The following is a 22,437-nucleotide window of genomic DNA, read 5'->3' on the forward strand; positions in this document are numbered from 1 at the left end:
AGACTGGAAGCAATGCAAAAGCTCCTCAGTCCAACAACAGCTAAATAAATGAAGGTGCATCAATAAAGGTATAATGAACATTCAGACATTCATGATAAAGAATGAATACTCACAGGGACCATTCTCCAAAACCTCAGAAACTCACTCTCTGAACCTCAGTGATTTCAAAGTACTGGCACCCCAGAGAGCCCAGCTGGGTAAGTAACAAGTTTACCTTCATTACTGAATTACTGACAATTGGTCAAACAAACACATGGCAAAAATGTAGCCAAGTGTGGCTCAGTCGGTTAAGCCTCTGCCTTTGGCTCAGGTCATGATCTCAGGGTCCTGGGATGGAGCCCCACGTCAGGCTCCCTGCTCAGCAGGTAATCTGCTTCTCCCTCTCCCTCTGCTCCTTCCCCTGCTTATGCTCTCTCTCTCTCTCTCTCAAATAAAATCTTTTTTAAAAATAATATATTAAAAAAAAAAAAGAAAGAGAGGGCGCCTGGGTGGCTTAGTGGGTCCAGCCTCTGCCTTCAGCTCAGGTCGTGATCTCGGGGTCCTGGGATCGAGTCCTGGGTCGAGCTCTCTGCTCAGTGGGGAGCCTGCTTCCCCCTCTCTCTCTGCCCGCCTCTCTGCCTACTTGTGATCTCTCTCTGTGTGTCAAATAAATAAAATCTTTAAAAAGAAAAAAAAAAGAAAGAAAGAAAGAAAAAGAAAAATCCACTCAAGCAAAACTCCAAGATGACAAATGAATTCAGCGAATCACAATTCTATTGGTCAAATTTATGATCTATACGTGAAGTTAGAGCCCAAGTATAATACAATATCCTACTCACATTTCATAGATATAAATAAGGCAAGTCACATACTTTGTCTTGCATTCTGTCTTAGAAGATTATTTAGTATTATTTCAGTAACAGCAAACCAGTGTTATGAAAACAATCCTTTTTGAGGATACTGAGTTCTTTGCTTATCTAATGAAAGCCGTGGTACTCCCTGAACCCCAAAACTTGATATTAAAAAGCAGGATCACATTCAGAGTTCTACTAGAAAAACTTTATTCAAACAAGCAGTAAATTATTTATTGGTAAATATTTGATATACATTTCACTCAGCAGGTACTAACAACACAATAACAAAGAAGGCACACATGTTCCTCTGCCCTCTCAGAATATAGGGGACAGAGGGAGGGACAGACACAGCTAAACAAGAAATACACAACAGATGAACTACAATAATATGCTACGTATTACAGAAGCACAGATGAGGGGTCCCCAAATCTAGGCTTGGGAGAACAAGGTATCAGCAAATGTTTTCCAAAACAAATGATGTCCGACCTGCAGCCAAAATGGTATGTTCACACTGACCAAAAAAATAAGGCGGCAGAGAAAAACAAAGTGTTCCAGGCAGTCAAGTTAACATGGCAAAAACCAAGAAGTGAAAGAGTACATAAACTGGTCAAGGAAGTGAAAAAGTTCAGTACGCAGGAGCAGAGACGTGATGCATCAGGCCACAGAAATAAGAAGGAACCAGATAATGAAAGGCTTCCTAAATCATATTAAAAAGTTTAAACTTCAATCTAACAGAAAAATGATCATCAAATTTGTGCTTTAGAAACAGCCACTCTGGGACGCCTGGGTGGCTCCGTTGGTTGGACAACTGCCTTCGGCTCATGTCATGATCCCGGAGTCCCGGGATCGAGTCCCGCATCGGGCTCCCAGCTCCATGGGGAGTCTGCTTCTCCCTCTGACCTTCTCCTCGCTCATGCTCTCTCTCACTGTCTCTCTCTCTCAAATAAATAAATAAGATCTTTAAAAGAAAAAAAGAAACAGCCACTCTGACAGAAATTAAGAACAAGCAAGAGATGTGAAGATTACAGGCAGAGCCAGCTAAGATGAGCATTTCGGCACAACACTGAAACGATGGATGGTAGCCTAGACTGGTAGCGGCAAGTGAACAGAGATGGACAAGAGCCAAGAGAGAAACAGGGAGTAAACAAGGTTTGGTAATAAACTGGATGAGAGAAATAAGGGCAAGGGTAGAGTCAAGAATCAGTAAGCAAGAAAATCAAAAGCTGGAATGCATGGATCCTGGGTTTCATCTACAGCTTAGATACAATGCCTAGGTACTAAATATATTTGTTACATGAGTAAAGATTTCATATTTAGTGCCAAAAAGATTAAGAAAACAGTTTATACTCTTACAGCAGGAAAAGTATATATTTGGCTATGATAAACATAGCTCTCACTATAATTAAAAAAAAAAAAAAAAAAAAAAAGGCTACTTTAGTGCAACAACTGTTTGGGGTAAACAAGACCAAGATACCTCAGACCACAAGGTAAGGGAGGAACATCATTCAAGGCCAAAGCCCGCCCCAGCAGTTGCTGGAAACTGTGGATGCTACAGAATTGCAGGAGCCCTTTCTAGGTGTGGTACGTACCCTGCTCATCCACTGCTGAGTGACTTTTCTACACATCATGGTACTTCTACGTCAGAACTAAAATACCATCTGGCCCTGGCATAAAGATAGTCCCTGACCTTCAAGCACTGGAAACTTCACCAAGGCAGGAAGGGGTACGGATCAGAAGCCAAATGCTTCCTTAAACAGAGTACTTCTACTACTTGCTCCCACCCAGATTTCACAGCTGGGATTATGTTCCTCTCTAGAGGTTTATCAACAAAATGCTGACATCAGTTGTTTTTATATTAGCAAACATCAGAAACTAGCAGGCAAACACCACTCTTCAAAGAGAATACCAAAAAAAGTTACAGTAAAACATTAAAATATACATACATTTATATTACAAAAGCCATCAAATACTGAAGTTAGCAGAAATAAAGTTTTAAATAAAAGAAACGTTGACATAACAAACCATAAGACTCTTAATCTCATAAAACAAACTGAGGGTTGCTGGGGGGAGGGAGTTGGGAGAGGGGGGTGGGATTATGGACATTGGGGAGGGTATTTGCTATGGTGAGTGCTGCAAACTGTGTAAACCTGGCGATTCACAGACCTGTGCCCCTGGGGCTAATAATATATTGTATGTTTATAAAAAAAAATTAAAAATTAAAATGCAAAAAAAAAAAGAAACGTTGACATGTAATAATTGGAATCAGTTAAAGTCTGAAGTATATTCAATCTAAAAAGTTCTACAATTTATATCTAATTTTCCAACAATTTATTTTTTTTTTTAAAGATTTTATTTATTTATTTGACAGAGAGAGAGATCACAAGTAGGCAGAGAGGCAGGCAGACAGAGAGGGGATGCAGGCCCCCTGCTGAGCAGAGAGCCCGATATGGGACTCGATCCCAGGACCCTGGGATCATGACCTGAGCTGAAGGCAGGGGCTTAACCCACTGAGCCACCCAGGCGCCCCCGCCAACAATTTATTTTAAAGGTTAGATAATTTGGTCAATATTCATCTAGGAAATATTTATAAACTTATACAATTATCAAATTAATAAGCCTCCGAATATGTATTATATATACTAATTCCAACCAGTCCAAAAATCCCACGGAAGCAAAAATCGGTTCTTTACCTGCAGCTCCTTTGAGACTCGCTCTAGGTGATTAGTTATCTTTTTAATCAGATCACTGTACATCTGTTCTGAGTGCTGCTGGCAGACACACTTATACACACAACTGTGGGGGAAAAGCAAAACAGAAAAACCAAGTTAACAATGAAGTACTTTATTCAACCTAAGAGGAATGCATACTTTGGATATACAGTCACTAGTTAAATAATTAATTCAGTCACCTAATAATTAATTCAGACCAATAATTAATTGGTCACCTAAAGAAAGTGACCAATCACAACTTTTTTTTAAATACAATTTTTTTTTTTAATCTTAGAATAGAGAGACACACACACGGAGAGAGAAAGTGCATACACTCGAAAGGGGAGGAGCAGAGGGACAGGATCTCAAGCAGACTCTGAACTGAGCAAGGAGCCCAACCCAGGGCTCCATCTCAAACCCCTGAGATCATGATCTGAATGGAAATTAAGAGTCAGACACTTAACCGACTGAGCCACTCAGACACCCCGACCACTCATCACTTTGAAGAAGACATTTACCTTGCCCCAATCAGTGTTCAGATGAAAGAGATACTACCACCAGCAGTAAATCCTTCTGAGTACTGCATTACACATTTTGTCAGTACTAGATAACCTAGTATTGGGTGATAATCTGAAAATCTGACTACGATAACTACTCACAAACCAGCTTCTCTCTCATTCTCTCATTTCAGTGAATGTCAAAATACGAGAGAGTGAAAATTAGTACCAAGTTTCTAACTCACAAAAAGGTTTGTAACGTAACCTCTTTGTGCATCACTTGTGTAGAACAGCACAACTGTCACCTCCTCCTGTGACTAGGCTGATCTCCTGGTCCCATCCCAGGCCCTCACTAATTGCTGCTTCCACTTACCAGGAACTGGCCAACAAAATAACCAAAAATTGTTAGGACTGTATATCAATAAACATCAACAGATTAAACTAGGGTCTCCATGTGAGACAAAAAGTATTTCTGCACCAGATACTTGTCATTCTCATCTTATTCGCAGACCTCCAGAGTTTCTTCATTATGTATTGTGGGGGTAGCAGGCTAAGATGGGAAGAAGTTTAAGAGAGTTTGGCTTAACTCTACCTTGATTTGAAAGCCAATTCTGATGCAGAAAGTATAATTCAAACTCCAACCTCGAAGTGTGAAATATACAATTAACCTAGAGAGCCTCCTCACCTGACATTACATGTGTACATACACTGTCATATTCCAAGGTGTCATGGACCTTAATATACCCTCTCAAACCAAGGCAAATGAAATCTTGACTTACCTGTATATCTGTTCATAGGATATGGGGATATAGTCACCAGGACTCTGGGTTAAAAGCTGATCTATGGCACCATCCAATTTTGGCCAGTATGTGCTCTTATAATCTTCAATAGTTATAACATTCATTACTAAAAGTAAAAAATAAAATAAAGATTACTATATACCACATGTAAACACAAATCACAGCAATTTTGTGCTCTCAGATTCCTTTCATTTGCTCTAATTTCTTTGACACTCTACCACCTAAATACAACTCAATTACTATCTCATTTCAAAAAAAAAAAACAAAAAACAAAGAAAACACCAATCTTGTCAGGGATTTTTAAAGCAGCCATTAATTATGATGTAAAAAGGAATGACCATGAGTCTGTCCTTAAAAATAAAAAAATAAAAACAAAACAAGCAAGCATCATTGGTTTCCTTTTCCAATTATCTATTAACAGTGGGGCATTCTCCAATACACACTCACTCTTGGCTATACACTGACAATGAGATGACAAGACGGCCTATCCATGAACCACAATAAAATTCTATGAAATTATAAACCCCAACAATCAACCTTTTGAGACACCCCTGAGGAAACCTAACTAACAACAGGACTACGAGGACTAAAGTCCAAACAAAAGAGGTTGCTAGAAACTTGCAGGGATCTTTGGCACCACCAGCACTTCCACAGCTCTGACTCAGATTCTACCTATCTTACACTTGATAAGCCCAACAGAAAAACGTCAATGACTTGGGAGACTTACAATGAGGCTTACCTCATTCCTACTGTCTGGCTCTTAGTCCTTCACCAAAGGTCATAAAGCTTTTATAACAGCTGGTCCTAACAACTCTGAAATCCAGACCAACAGCTGCTTCGCAACAATGAAGTGTTAGTGTGAAAAAAAAGAGCGACTACCCACCTGCCCTGGAGCAAAGAGCTATCCCAAAGCCAAAAATACCCTGTGTATTTTTTTTTAAGATTCTATTTTTATTTATTTGAGAGGCACAGGAGGGACAAGCCCCAGAAATGGGGCTTGATCTCACAACCCCAGTATCATGACCCAAGGTGACATCAAGAGTCAGAGGCTTCATCTACTGAGTCGCCCAGGTGCCCAAATACCATGTGTCTTTGAACTCCACTATCTCAGGAGATAGGAGCTAACAATACTCAGTCAGGTATTTTATTATGTCTTTTACCAGAAACTGGCAAGCAAAGAGTTGACTTCCACAAGAGTACATGGCTAATGACTGCCAGAAGTACCGCATTAAGACTTTATCTAGCACCTTTCTGTATCACATTACTGATTTCTAAATTCAGGTTCAAAATGTTTCTCTTATGTATGTACCACCTCTGTCACTGTTGTTCAGTATTTTCTTTAAATCAATTCATTTTTCTTGCTTAAATTTATTCTCAAGGACACTTAGGGAATGACTACTGATTCACAGAGCATGGAATAATCATAAATGTATTTAGCCAAATGAAAAATAAATCAGACCAAAATGGCTGCATATTAGAAGATTCTTAAAAATTTAAAAAAAAAATAAGAAAGAATCACTTATATGATGCTAATAAAGTCAAAACTGTAAGAAGGGAAACAGACTGGGGCCTGGAAGGTAAGGAGGGCAGTCTACAAAGGGCAGCATGGGAGAATGAACTCCTGTGTAGAACCACCCTAGTGGATACAGCACTCCAGGCATTTGGCAAAACCAACATAACTGTACACCATAAGAATGTATATTTACTATATGAAATTTTTTTAAAAGATTTTATTTATTTATTTGACAGAGATCATAAGTAGGCAGAGAGGCAGGCGGGGGTAGGGGGGAAGCAGGTACCCTGCTAAGCCAGAAAGCCCAATGCTGGGCTTGGTCCCAGGACCCTGGAGCCAAACGCAGAGGCTTAACCCACTGAACCACCCAGGCGCCTCTACTGTATGAAAATTAAAAACAAGACAATCAGCAAGCATGTAGTTGTAAAGATGGAATGAAAATCTTGACAAACGAATTCCTGCACTGAAAGGAATGGAGAACAAATATTTTGACTACACATAAGTCTAAAACCAAAAAGAACTGAATACACATATACACACGGACACGCACACGCATAAGGACAGAGATGGCCAGACCACAGAGGACCTTAGTGGCGATTCCTTTACTCTGAGTAAGATGGGGACTGGAGGGGTTTTGGGTGAAGTGATGTGGTGATCTGACCTAGCTTTTCTGTGGCTCATCCAACTGCTATGTTAGAAGTGAGCAAAGTCAGGAGGCTGTGAGATGATGGGGGCTGAAGCAGGCGGCAATGGTGGGGGTGAGAGAGGTCAGATTTCGAATAAATTTTAGGGGTTGGGCCAACCAGATCTGCTGATGGTTTGGAGGGAGAAGTGCCAGAAATGTCAAGGACAACTCCAAAGTTTGTGGCCTGAGCATCAAAGGATGGGGCTGCTGTTTACTAGGAGGAGGAGGATGTAAGAGCAGCTTAGAATATTTGAGAATCCGGTGGAAACGGTTGGTGGCCCACCCATTTACTCTGTCCAAAAAGGCCACTGTCAACACCAACCATTATTTGCCTCAGGGTTCTCTCTGGCCGTCAGAGTTGCTCTGATGAAGGAGGGACAGCCTGGAAGTTCTGAATAATCAACAACCCCAGGGGCCTTCAAGTAACAACGAATGAGAATTTGGTATAAATATCCCAGCAGCTCCCTTTGCTCTGGAGTAAGACAAGGCTGAGGCGCAGGTGCTACACGGACTCCCAGAGCTCCCCACGCGTTTGCACTCCCGCTGTCCACAGTGGTGACTTCCTTACTGGCTTCCTTACCTTTTTTGTCTCTTCTCTCCACTGCCCTACAGGTGCTTCCTAGTATTCCCCCCCCCCCCCCCCGTGCTTACAACTATTTGTGCTTTAAAAAGGAGGAAGAAAAAGTAATAAAAAATAGAAAAGCAGTGTCATTTTCCACTAAACAAAAGGTGGTACAGAAATAAGTACAGTGCTGTTATTTAAATTCTAGCCGTGTCCTCCCGCCTGATAAAAGGTTCTGAAGCTGGCACTTGCTTTCCCTGTGAAAACTGGAGACTGGCCAATGTGGAGAAGTGTTACACACTAGCTCCAAAATACCACCTTTCTGCTTTTTGAAAGACTCAAAGGAAACCAAAAAAGAAAACTGGAAATAACTAAAAAGAACATCCCTTTTGCGCTATGGGATTCTAGGTTACTGAATCTCCAATCATTCTATCACCTAAGCCATATCACATACCTGCTCTACACCAAAAGTTTAAGTTTAAAGAAGGTAAGTGACATCCTCAGAAAGAAAACTTCAAGTACAGAAGCCAAGAACGAACATAATCCCATGGGCACCCCGACTGCTGCTTTCAATGAACTCCACCTCTGTTACAGGTGGGGAGCGCTCCCACTTCTCCAGCACAGGCTCTACACCTCAGCAAATTATACCAAGTCAAAGATACAAAGGAGGGAAAAGAAGCTAAAATGTAAAGTCGTGCAGCTGTAAGTACAGAACGGAGTCCGCTACAGAAGTGGTCATTGCTGATGCCTCTCAGGTGTCTTTCATGTGGCATGTTTTTGTTTTAATGTTCTGCTTTTACATATCTTTAAAAAGAAAATTTAAAACCAAAATGAAAAAGCCATGATCACGGAAGATCTTAAAGCCTATTTCCATATCAAAAAAGTCATATCTATTTCCACTCTACATTTCCAAATACAAATACAATAAAAATCTATTTCTACATGTATTTGGCATGAGAAAGAAGCGCGTAAGTAACCAATTCAGTTGACCTTAAATGACAGCTGTTGTAGTAAACTGAGTATTTGTGTCCCTTCTTCCAAAATTCGTATGGTGAAATCTCAACCTCCAGTGTGATGGTGCTAGGTTTGGCCTTTGGGATGTGATTAGGTCATGAGAGTAGATCCTCATGAAGATAGTGCCCCCAGAGAACTTCCTTGTCCCTTATACCATGTAAAGACACAGTAAGAAGACAGTCTACTATGAACCACGAAGTAGGCCCTCGCCAGACTGAATTTGCCAGCACCTTCGCCTTGACTTCCCAGCCTCCAGAGCTATGTAAAATAAGTTTCTGCTGTTTATAAGCCACTCAGCCTCTGACATGTTGTAACAGCTTGAATGGACTAAGATATTAGCTAATATAACTTTCTTCTAGGAAACCAGCCAATCTTCACCATTGTAGTAAAAGAACAGAATACAGACAAGTATCAGAGGAACTGGAGGTAGTCCGAAGAATGAACAAACATTGGTATATACTCTCAGCCAAAGATCAGGAAGGTTCTTCACACCTGCAGTCATAATCTGCAGGCAACACTAAAATAACAATCCCATAAACTTTAAGGTATCTGTTATCTCCCTGCTAATCTCAATCCACCCCTGATTGAAAAATATATACACATATATACAAAGCATGTCTGTGAATTGTGTGGTGTGTAGTCCTCAATTTTAAAACTAGATCTTCTTGTTGGAGAAATGCAGTCAATCACTTTTAACTTTGTCCACAAGAAAGTACAGACTGCCAAAAAAAATACAAAGTATGGGAACTAAACAAAAAAGAAATTACCATTAAATTACTAACTCTGGGGAGCACCTGGGTGGCGCAGTCCATTATGCATCTGCCTTCCGCTCAGGTATTAATCCCAGGGTCGTGGGACCAAGCCCCACATAGGGCTTCCCTGCTCAGTAGGGAGTCTGCTTCTCTCTCCCTCTGCCTGCCTTCCCCACCCCTCGTTCTCTCTCTCTCTCTCAAATAAATAAAAGCTTAAAAAATAATACTAAATTCTATCTAGGTTAGATTTTCCAGCTGAAAATAATGCACTTCTTTTCAGAAAGTTTAAAGAAGGTGCTATAAAACTCAAAAGCCAACAAGCCTAGGCCAGGAACCCAAATGAGTAAAGCAATGAACACTTCAAAGAACTGAAGCATGCAGTGCCCTCTGGAGACAGTGAAGTTCAAAATATGTAAAAACCCTAGTGCTGGCCACAAGACTTAAAACTAGGAACACATAAGATAACAAGTTCACGCAGTCTAACCCTTACTGAGAGAGTTGTTTAATTGACCTTTCACTAAAATAAACTGAAATAAAAGTCTAAAACACATGGAATAGTTGAAATCTAAGGTTCAAGAAATATTAGCAGGTTACTAATAAATAAGAAAATATTAGAAATATATAACTTACACCAGGAGTTAATAATATAGGAGTTAATATGTTCAACTCTCATACTTTTTTATTCAAGTAATTCAAGTAATTTATCAAAACTTGACATTTATTATTGATCTCCCTCAAATAACACATAAGCCCCCAGAGGAGAAATTTACTACTAGAGCCCCAACTCCGAACAGTGCCTAGCACATGGTAAAGTACTCAATAACATATGTGAAATAAATTAAGTTAATGAAAGTCAAAATAAATCCTTACTATAAAAACAGCTGACGGCATACCACTTATTAGTCATTCTGGAATTAAAGCTTAAAGTGTATTTTTTTTCACAAAGCCTGAAGTAAGCCAGGCTTTGAAGCTCTACTATTTCCTTTGAATGTCTTTGTTATTTCTTTGTTTATAAGAGGAAGATATATTCAGAAATCATATCAGGTATTATTAATCTATACTTAGTCTACTGCAAAGACCTCTCATTACCTTAGATCAGTGGTTCTCAAAGCATCAGGATACCCAGAACAGCATCAGCATCACCTGGAAACTTGTTGTAAATGCCAAATGCCAGGCCCTAACCCAAAACTACTGAATCAGAAACTTGGGGAGGAGCAGGCAGTGATTCACAATACAGGAATCTGTTTACCAAGCCCCTCCAGGGGATTCTTACACCTGCTGAAGTCTGACAGCCACAGGACAGCCCGAATCACAGGTGAGTTCTGTTCTTGACTTCTAGCACATGCTTTGTCCCGAACAACTTGGGAGAGTCAAATACAGGTGCAAATGCATCAAAGAAAATTTTTAAAGGAACAACTAGGAACTGTTTTCATATCAAAGACTCCTTAACATTCTACTCTTCCACATCCCTTTTCTCCCACCAAGAACACCACCTTCAATCAGAATTGACTCCTTAAGAATGCAGCAAAGGCAATTATGAATTAAATGATCAAGCCAAATTTAAGAGGTCAAGTTGTTTCAAAAGCAATGACTTTTTAGATTAACTATAATTAATTACAACCAGATAAGGTGAAAGAATGTACTAGGAAAAAAAGCTTTAGGTTTTCTATTTAACTCTGGCTGGTCTATGTGATCTCGGAAAAAAAAAAAAAAAAATTATGACTTCTTATTGCCACTGTGTGTCCATCCATCAGTAAAAACCTAGGAACCTTGTGCTGTCCAAAATATCACCACCTGGTAGAATGCTCTATTCTCTGCAGCACAAGGGGATGACAATGCTTTCAAATAATGGACAGAGGGGCGCCTGGGTGGCTCAGTGGGTTAAGCCGCTGCCTTCGGCTCAGGTCATGATCTCAGAGTCCTGGGATCAAGCCCTACATCGGGCTCTCTGCTCAGCAGGGAGCCTGTTTCCTCCTCTCTCTCTGCCTGCCTCTCTGCCTGCTTGTCATCTCTCTCTGTCAAATAAATAAATAAAATCTTTAAAAAAAAAAAAAAAAACAAATAATGGACAGAGAGAAGCTGAAGGCCAGGAACAAAGTCTAGGGGATGGGGGAAGCCTCTGGTGAAGGTGGTGTTCTGTTTCTTTTCTTCAAAAGAAACAGGAGAATCTGAATTAGAACGAGTTAGTATATTCCAGTAAATAAATGGGGTATTAACTAAAAAAAAAAAAAATTGAGTTATTTCTCTCAAAAGGAAAATAACTTAAGACTGACAAGAGATAGTAATACTTAGTTGTTCCTAAGAGAACAAGTGATTTTAAAAACTGAATCAAATCTTAAAAGAAAGTAAAAAGAAATTACCAAATACCTTAAATATCCTTTTCCTTACTAGGAGGAAAAAAAAACCAAAACAAAAAACCCTACTCTTCAGATGTATTTCCATTTGCCAATAGAGGACAGCGGCTAATGTTAAGTCCTAACGAAGTTCATTAATGTTAACCAACATTAACTTAATGTTAAGTCCTAAAGTAGGCAAAAACCTTTTCAAAGCTGCATGCTTCAGGTATTGGTTTGTTTAGAAAGTTTAGAATTTGTGGTTTAATTCAATTAAATTCAATTAAATGCTATGGACAGTATAAAATGTCTATTTGTGATTGATTATTAAGAAATCATTCCATGGTGGCACCTGGATGGCTCAGTCAGTTGGGAGTCTGCCTTCAGCTCAGGTCACGATCCCAGGGTCCTGGAATCAAGCCCCACATGGTGTAGAGAATGGAGCATTCTACCAGGTAGTGATATTTTGGACAACACAAGTTTCCTAGATTTTTACTGATGGACGGACACACAGTGGCAACAAGAAGTCTGCTTCTCCCTCCACCCCTCACCCCACTTGTGCTCCCTAACAAAGAAATAAAACCTTAAAATAAAATCATTCCAAGTAAAAATGAAGTTACATCCACATAAACAGGTAACACTGATATCTTATTTTTATTTCATGTAAGTCCTCATTAACTCATTGTTTAAGGATTCTGTGCTTCCTACCCCATCCTATTCTATTCTCCCCAAAGGAAAACATTTTAGTCCACAAAAGGCTTGTAACATACTATGTCAAACTATATAACCTGCTTTGTCTTACTTCAAATATCATGTTTCTTTCCTCAAAACACTATAAAAATTATATAGGAAATGCATTTCATTTTTGTTTTACTGCTTAAAAATCCACACATTTCTCAATTTCACAAAATGTAATGGTACAAACATCCATCACTACTGTCTCAGAAAACCAGCTGCTGGGGCCTACAGCAAGACTGAAGTCTATATACCTTCAGGAGAGCTATTATTCTACAATTACAACATCACACTTGAGACAAAGTGAACATGCTCTGACAGTACATATGAAAAAGTCAAGGGGTTATCATCTATTATAGTTCTAACTCCAACTAATCCAAAATCTAATATTCATATAGAAAGCATCTGCTCAACTGAATACATAGGTGTAAATCATTCTAAGTGTAGGTCTGCTGTAGTTTTAAAAGTCTGTTGTTGATTTCCTACAAGTTAATCTCTCCATGACATTTAAAACCAGGAAAGTTTAACTGAAATAGTAGTACAAGGCAGTGTGTGCTGAGTTGGAAACACCAGTAAGTGAGCTAATCTAGCCCTGCAGGATCCAGAGAAGTTCAGGGCTTGAAGACAGGATACAATGAGTGTGGATTAGAGGCAGAGAATAGGGGTAGGGAGGGGAGAGGTGAAGACTGGCTGAAAATCTGTAGACAAAACAGTAAAAAGAAAAAGGAATCTGTATAGAAACTGAAAGATACAAGGCTGGGACTCTGAGACAAAGATACATAAAGAGGGTAGGGGCACATGCACAAGCATGTCTGTATGAAGTTCAGGGCCGATGGATTAAGTAAAAGCCAAAAATCAACATAAGATACTCTCAAACATCTAATCCTGCTCCTTCTCATAAATTCTAGAATACCATGGATCAGGAGAAATGTACTTTACTTCCTGTTCCACTTAACTACTACCCCCACCATTCCCCCAAGATGGAAGATCCTCCTTTAGAAAAAGGAAGAGGGGGCGCCTGGGTGCCTTGGTGGGTTAAGTCTCTGCCTTTGGCTCAGGTCATGATCTCAGGGTCCTGAGATCGAGCCCTGCATTGGGCTCTCTGCTGAGCAGGAAGCCTGCTTCCCTCTCTGTCTCTGCCTGCCTCTCTGCCTACATGTGATCTCTCTGAATCAAATAAAATCTTAAAAAAAAAAAAAAATCTGTTTAAAAAAAAGATAATTAAGAGAACTTTAAAAGCTTGGGAAAAAAAACCCTATAATTATTATCCTTAAAGAGGTTAAGACAAAAATCAAAGCCACTGCCATGAAAAAGCAGCAATCCAAATGCTCTTAAAATAAAAATATAGCAGCTGTTAAAAAAAAAACATAGAAAATATTAAGAAATTCTCCCCAAACATTAAGAGGATATAGCAAAAAGTGGTTGATAGTAGACAAAAACAGGAAACTCAACATCTGAATACTAATCATTTCAGGAAAAAGGAATAGAAAAAAAATGTAAAGGGAAAAAAGTATTGACACATTGATACAAGAAAATATCTCAGAAATTTTTTCAAAGAGAGAAAAGGCCACATACAAAGAACAAAAATTAAAATGACACCTGAATGCTCCAGTGGAATACTGCAAGCTTAAAGTCAATGAAGCAACACAAAAAATTCCAAGGAAAAGTTTTTACTTAATAATTCTATACCCAATAAATAAATAGAATCTTTAAAAAAAAATAATAATTCTATACCCAAACTGTCAATTGGTGAAGGCAAAAATTTTAGAAAGAGAAACCTGAAACTTTATAATATACTAAAATTTTCTCAGGAAGCTACTAGAAGGTATGTTCTATACACACACACGTGTGCACGTGCACACACAGACACACACACACACAGGAAAACAATAAAAAGGAAGACATCAAGTAGCAATCATTCCAACTATTTAGGAAGCCCCTGCAAGGCAACTGTGTAGTGGCCGTAAGGAATAGAGAGAAAAAGATTAACAACTTCAAGACAAAAAGAAAATGCTGATTAACTGGGCATTTTTTTTTAAAGATTTTATTTATTTATTTGACAGAGAAAGAGTTTCACAAGCAGGCAGAAAGGCAGGCAGAGAGGCAAGGGGTGGGGACAGAGAACAGGCTGAGCAGAAAGAGATCCTAACCTGAGCGAAGGCAGAGGCTTAACCCACTGAGTCATCCAGGCACCCCTAACTGGACATTTTTTAAACACCAGTGACAGAAATATGGTGGATCTGATGAAGCCATTGAGGTTTTAAAAATAAGTTTAACAAAAATGATGTAAGTACAAACAAAGCAACTAATAACAAAGATCTATATGAAAGAAAATGGAATCTGAGTGCACTTCTGGCCTTCTGGTGAATATTTAGAGAGTCATAATGTAAAGATGGTTTATTAAATGAACAAAAAGTTGTGATATTAAAAGAACTGAAGAGGTAAGGTAGGTAGAGGTATAAAGGAACTAAAACCTCATATTAGTAACTGGAAGTCAACTGATCATATACAAGTGATAAATCAAGCAATAACAACATTAATACACTGAAGAGTGTGGATAAATACTAGAAGAAACAGCTAAACGAACTCAGCTAAATGAATGCTAAGTGACTGACTCTGGGTTACAGGTCCAGGAATAGGAAAGGGCAGGGGAGGGAACCACTGATTTTCATTATGTATTTTTTCATACAATTTGAGTTTATAAATTATAAACCTGTATTTAAAAAAAAAATTGTGTTGTTTTAAAGCCAAAGAGTTTGGTAAATTTCAAACCCTCAGAAAGAGGAAAAAAATCTAGTGAGAAGACATTTTTGTTTTAGTATTTCCAATAAGTCACCGGGAATGAGAAAGCTCAGAGTTCACCAACTGGCCGCTAGACCTCTCTACATTACTATTCCGTAGACCTTAAAAAAGACACACACACACACACACACACACCCCTATGCTCCTCCCAGATCTGTATCCTCCCTCCTTCACCCCCAAAGTTTGTAGATCCTAGTCCCAAATATTTCCAAAATCTGAGACATGACCTCTTCCAATGCTTTATTTATTCAGGTCATCATCTCTTGTCTGGACTACAACAATTACAACCCCCTAACTCATCTCCAGGCTTCCATTCATGATCCTTTCCAAGCTAAATTAACAAAATAAGACATATTTGCCAAGGTAGCTCCCCTAATACCCTTCAGTGATTCCTATTCCTACAGAAGAAAGTCCTGCGCCTAACATGGCATGTCCCTCACTACACACCTTTCTATCTGTGTTTAATTTGCACCACTCGATCTGCACACCCTGTGTTCCAACAATGTCAGCTCTGGGTATTAGGCACAGAATACCCCCTCTGCAAAGGAAGTTTCTTTGAACCCAGTCCCACCTCCTCAATCCTCCTGATAAACTTATTTTTTCTTAATATTTATTTATTTGAAAGAGAGAGAGTGTGACAGTGCAGAGTGGGTCAGAGGGAGACAGAAACCCCAGGAGACTCTTCACAGAGCTGGACGTAGGGCCCAATCCCACAACCCCACAGTCGTGACCAGAACTGAAACTAAGAGCCCGAGGCCCGACCCACTGCGCCACCCAAGGGCCCCTCTTCTGAAAAGCTTTCATTCATTTTCATAAAAAGATTCTCTTTTTCCTCTACCACGTACTTACACAGCTTTACTACAGCACTTAATCATATCATAATTATCTCTCATCATCTCCTACACTAAACTCTGTCTCATCACCAGAGTCTAAAATACTACCCTGGCATACAGAAGACCCTAAATAAATATCTATGGGATAAAATACCATTCAGATGTCTGGTCAGCACAACTGCATCTACAAATTATGGGATCTATAACTCTATCTATAGAGATTAATAGCCAAATGACTATAAAAGTAGGAAGAAAAACAGAAGGCCAGTTTGTCCTGCTAAGAAGTGTTACAAAAGGCTATCCACAATAATTTTTATATAGTATTTAACAGTTTACCATGTGATTACATATGGTCTACAGCTCAGAGTTACAGTTTAAAGAAGAAATAAGCAGGGCGCCTGGGTGGCTCAGTGGGTTAAGCCGCTGCCTTCGGCTCAGGTCATGATCTCAGGGTCCTGGCATCGAGTCCCGCATCGGGCTCTCTGCTCAGCAGGGAGCCTGCTTCCTCCTCTCTCTCTGCCTGCCTCTCTGCCTACTTGTGTTCTCTGTCAAATAAATAAATAAAATCTTTAAAAAAAAAAAAAAAAGAAGAAATAAGCAGCATTCATTCCTTTAGGGATTTGGGACTGGGCCTTATATAAACATTACTATGGCTTTCTCTTAACGCTTCACTGACGTCACTTTGTACAATAACGTGTCAAAAAACAGCAAGACAAGACTCCCAATGAGACCCTGAAATTCAGCCCATTAATCAATATCATAGTGTCACTTACTGCAGCACAACTCCACTAAGCTGGAAGGCAAGAAGATACCAAACAACCACAGATGCTACAAACAGTGCATAGTTTAAGACCTGAATACATTAACTGATACACTTGTAAAAGGATCAGCCAATCTGGAAACTGGCAGATGTAAAGGGCAGGATTTACCAAAATCAGTTAACACTTTCATTTAATTCAAAAGTCAACTTTAACACCTTTTTTAATCATTAATTTTAAAAAACAGAGTAATTTCATGGAATTCAAATCCCATTCAAAATCCCATGAAACTTTTCTTCATCTGAAGAAGAGAAACTTTTGGTGCACTGGGTCAATAATTTTCTGGAGATCATGCAAGATCCGCCCCCCCCAAAACACACACACCCTCCCTGTCTCTATCCACTCATTGCCCTTTATCCTCATACCCTAGTCCCACCTGCCTCCATCCTCAATACACCGTGACAGGAAACCATTCTATTCTGTTTAATATATTTGCAATATGAGCAGCTGTAACATGTGCTACATCTGAGCAAAAGCTTTAAAAGCCATTTAGTGCTTCTGTCCACTCTCTTCTGTTTGCCTCTGCCAAGAGTGACAGGACCCTGAAAAGAGCTGCTCTTGAGAATGAGATGACACGTGAAAAGCCACAAGCAACTGTCAGCCACGAATATAACATGAACAAGAGTAAACCTATGTTGTTCCATAAGCTCCTGAGATTTGGGGGTTATTTGGGGGTTACCATCATAGAAAGCTAACCAATGCAGAATGGAAAGCTGAGCTAATTACACTTCCCAAATTAGATTCCACCAATGAGACACATTTGAGTGGAATTTGGAAGGTCAAAGTGAGACAAAGCATATTATTATGGCTTATGATTCTGCCAAGTAAAGTTAAAAAACTTCAAGCACCAGTGTCTAGTGATCCACTTCAGAGGTGAGCGACGCATCCTGACACAGGATGGTGGTGGCGCAGCCTGCCCTCAGCTTGAATGGAGCCACCTCACCGACTTCTACACCTCCAACCTTTCAACAATGTTTAGAGGACCTAATTTCCAGTATTAAATATCTTCTTGCGGGGCGCCTGGGTGGCTCAGTGGTTTGGGCTGCTGCCTTCGGCTCGGGTCATGATCTCAGGGTCCTGGGATCGAGCCCCGCATCGGGCTCCCTGCTCCGCAGGAAGCCTGCTTCCCCCTCTCTCTCTCTCTCTCTCTGCCTGCCTCTCTGCCTACTTGTGATCTCTGTCTGTCAAATAAATAAATAAAATATTAAAAAAATATATATATCTTCTTGCTTTGGGTATCTAGAGTGATTTCTTGCACTGAACTATAATCAATAAAATACTGAAGTAGTGACAGGGCACATTCTCTAAAGCCAGGAAGCTGGCTTTGGTTTACCAATCTAGTTGGATTTAGAGGCAATGATGGCAGTGCCAACATCAGATAACACAATGCAACAGTACACAGCAGGAAGCAGCGAAGAGGTACCCAAATTATCACCTGCACTGACCCAGAATAAAGTTCTTCTTGAGGAAACAACATGGCAGACTGTTCTGAAACAACATGGCAGTTAGGATGGAAATGAGAAACAAAGACTATGAAGGGCTGTCTGATTCTGTTAACAGGTGAAAACTTTGAGAAAATGATTAGCTCAATGAACAAAGACTAAAGAGCATCCATGACTGTCATTAAAAGAATCTCTTAGGAGCACTGGGGTGGCTCAGTGGGTTAAAGCCTCTGCCTTCGGCTCAGGTCACGATCCCAAGGTTCTGGGATCGAGCCCTGCGTCAAGCTCTCTGCTCGGTGGGAAGCCTGCTTCCCCTCCTCTCTCTCTCTGCCTATTTGTGATCTCTCTCTCTGTGTCAAATAAATAAATGAATCTTTTTTAAAAAATAAAAATAAAAATAATCTCTTAGTTCTTATAGGCACAGGGTTGACATAGCCCAAAAATGAGAAAGAGAATGATTGTGCAAGTTAAACAATTACCATACTAAAATAATTCAAAGCTTAGATAAATCTTTTAACTGAAAGGATACTGACTGTAGAACAGTAGGACCTTGAGACCTGAAATGGGACCAGCTTGGTGGAGTCTGATCATCTGGGAACCCTGACCTCACAAAAGTCACTGAGCTTTCCCTGCCTAAGAAGTACCCTTCCTCCACAACATGACGCTAGTCTTTACCTAAGTAAAGATTCTGTGATAATATCTCCTCATGCCTTACCTGCAAGCAGCCCTCACTGACCCTAAACTTCCAAGCAAATCAGATTTCCTAGGATAACAAGTACCAAATTTAAACCAACAGGAGTCAGCTTACATTCCAAAAAAACTAGAGACTTCAGAAGACTTTAAGACTTCAAAGACTTTAACACCTTGTTGACAAAAACCTAGAGAATGCAGGTAGGATCAGATTCTAGGGTTACTGAGTAAGAACGAAACAACTTTAGATAAGACTTATCAAAAGGAATACACTTACTAAAGATTATTTACTGTACTACCTCAAGGAACTAGATATGGTTGTAACAGTTTGCTCAGTTAACTGACTGAAACCTGGACTCAATGAGAGCCAACATTAAAAACAGCTGGAACTTGGGGCGCCTGGGTAGCTCAGTGGGTTAAAGCCTCTGCCTTCGGCTCAGGTCATGATCCCAGGGTCCTGGGATCGAGCCCCACATCGGGCTCTCTGCTCCTCAGGGGATACTGCTTCCTCCTCTCTCTGCATGCCTCTCTGCCTACTTGTGATCTTTGTCTGTCAAATAAATAAATAAAATCTTTTAAAAACAACAACAACAACAGCTAGAACTCCTGCTGAATAAAAGCAAGAGTAACAGAGAAGAAAATGTATCAAGGAAGACACAGCAATGGAAAGTAACTCAACTGAGGCTCAGGGAGAGGGGAAAAAAACTGAAAAAGATAATGAACAGAACCTTAGTGATTTAGGGTACAATAATAAGTGGTCTAACACATTAGTAACCAAGAGGTGAGTGGTAAAGTTTTTTTTTAATTATATATAATTGTGGTATTGTTACAATTACATAATTATGATTATGTATTGATGTAATTATACAACATTAACTATAATTAAGTATATATATGATGAACAATAATGCTCTACATTTGACAAATTCTAAAAACTTACAAATCCAAGAAGCTCAATGGACAATAAAAATAAACCTAAAGAAAACCCTACCCCAAGAAACATAACAATCAAACTGCTGAAAACTTAATCCATAAATGAAAATCCTCAGAGCGGCCAGAAAAATAGGACAAGTCAGAGAGAGGAACAAAGATAAGACTATATGGACATGTATTATAAGAAAAAAGGCAGGCCAGAAGTCAAAGGAAAAGCATCTTTAAAGTGTTGAAAAAACAAAACAAAGACTGCCCATCTAGAATTCTATATCCAGCAAAAATAGCCTTAGAAAATGAAGGTAAAATATTCTTGCAGGCAAATGAAAGTTGAATAAATTCAAGGCCAAAAGGACTGTACTGTAAGAAATATCAATGTACGTTCTCAAGATAGAAGAAAAATAAGAGGTGAAAACTCCGGTCTAAACAAAGGAATAAAAAGTTACAGAAACAGTAACTCTGAGTAAACAAAAAAAGAATTATTTTCCAGTTTTTGATTACGTAAGACAAATTTCACACATGATTCGATCCATATGAATATCCAGAATAGGTGTATCCATAGGGACAGAAAGCAAGTTGCTGGACGCCAGAGGCAGGGGGAGGCAGGAATAGAGAGTAACTGCTTAACAGCTACCAGATGTTATTTTAAGGTGATGAAAATGCTTTAGAACCAGATAAAGGGATTGTTGCACAACACTGAATGTACTAAATGCCACCAAATGGTTCACTTTAAAATGATGAATTTTATGTTACATGAATTTCACCTCAATTTTTTTAAAGATAAATGGATATTTCAAACAAAGCTAATAACTGTATATTTGATGCTTGTTATACTTAGAAGTACCATTATGACAATGGCAATGCAGCATAAAGGACAGGAGGGAGGAATGAAGTATATGGATATAAGATTGTTACATTATATGTGAAGTGGTCAATACTTGAAAGTACATTGTGATGCGCTTAATTTTCATATCGTAAATACTAAAATAAGCACTAAAAAGAAAAAAAACGGGGGCATGCTAATAAGCCAAACTGAAGACAAACATGAATCATAAAAAATAATCAAAAAGAAGATGGGAAAAGAGGAAATTTAAGAAAAAGAAAAGAGCAGAAAGGACAAAGACAAAACAAATCAGAAGACAGTAGATTTAAACCCTACCACGTTGTTAATTACATTAAATGTAAATGGTCCAAATGCTCCAGTTAAAAGGCAGAGATTGGGACACCTGAATGGCTGAGCTGGTTAAGCATTCAACTCTTGATTTCGGCTCAGGTCATGATCTCAGGGTCATGGCATTAAACTCCAGGTCAGGCTCCATACTATGTATGGAGCCTGTTGGATATTTCCTCTCTCCCTCTGCCTCTGCCCCTCCCCCAACTCGCGTGCATGCTTGCATGCTCTCTCAAAATGAATATAATCTTAAAAAAAAAAGAAGAAGAAAGAAAGAAAGAAAAAGCAAAGGTGGGGTGCCTGGGTGTCTCAGTCATTAAACATCTGCCTTCAGCTTGGGTCATGATCCCGGAGTCCTGGGATTGAGCCCTGCATTGGGCTCCCTGCTCAGCAAAAAGCCTGCTTCTCCCTCTCTCACTCCCCCTGCTTATGTCGACTCTCTCGCTGTGTCTCTCTCTGTCAAATAAATAAATAAAATCCTTAAAAATAAATAACTAAATGGCAGAGGTTGTCAGACTAGACTTAGAAAAGCAAAACAAAATCATATACTGTATACAAGAAATACATTTAAATACACAGATACATTAAAATAAAATAGGAAAAGATGTATTATGCAAATAATAAAACAACGATGTTTTCTTTAAAAAAAAAAAAAAGCAGCCTTCAGAGTAAGGACTATTACCAAAGATGAATAAAGATATTCTACAATGATCAAGCAACCAATTCATTAAGAAGACAGAACAGTCCTAAATACGATACACCAACAGATTAATGGACTTTAGACCCCCCACATATATGGTCAGTTATTTTTCAACAAAGTTGCCAAAGTAGGAGCACCTGGGTGCTCTGTGGGTTAAGCCTCTGCCTTCGGCTCAGGTCATCATCTCAGGGTCCTGGGATCCAGCCCCACATCAGACACTCTGCTCAACAGGGAGCCTGCTTCCAACCTCTCTCTGCCTGCCTCTCTGCCTACTTGTGATCTCTGTCAAATAAATAAATAAGATCTTTTAAAAAAAAAAAAAAAGTGACTCAGTGAGGAAAGGATAATCTTTTCAATAAATGGTGCTGAAACAACTGGATATCCATATAAAAGTTTAAAAAAAAAACTTCAATCCTTATTATACATATTATAATACTACACACAGGTTCAACTCATAACTTAAGATCATAGACCTAAACATAAAAGCTAAAACCGTAAGATTTCTAAAATAAAATATAGGCAAAAAAATCTTCCTAACTGTGAAGAAAGAAAGTATTTCTTAGGATAAAAAAAGTACAAACCATAGAAGAAAAACTGATGTCAGATTTCACCAAAACTT

At 39.2% G+C, this 22,437-nt stretch overlaps 1 protein-coding gene across 1 annotated transcript in view; it reads right to left on the reverse strand.

Moving 5' to 3' along the window:
• CACUL1 (CDK2 associated cullin domain 1) overlaps positions 1-22,437 on the reverse strand; it is a 71,009-nt gene that overhangs the window by 41,477 nt on the left and 7,095 nt on the right. Inside the window, exons 2-3 of the mRNA XM_032312021.1 lie at positions 4,818-4,944; positions 3,524-3,626 (exon numbers count right to left, since the gene is read on the reverse strand). Of these exons, the coding sequence (XP_032167912.1) occupies positions 3,524-3,626; positions 4,818-4,944 (230 nt within the window). The remainder of the gene's footprint in view (positions 1-3,523; positions 3,627-4,817; positions 4,945-22,437) is intronic.

The sequence above is a fragment of the Mustela erminea genome, chromosome 14 (genome assembly GCF_009829155.1).
Source record: "Mustela erminea isolate mMusErm1 chromosome 14, mMusErm1.Pri, whole genome shotgun sequence".
Taxonomy (NCBI): Eukaryota; Metazoa; Chordata; class Mammalia; order Carnivora; family Mustelidae; genus Mustela; species Mustela erminea.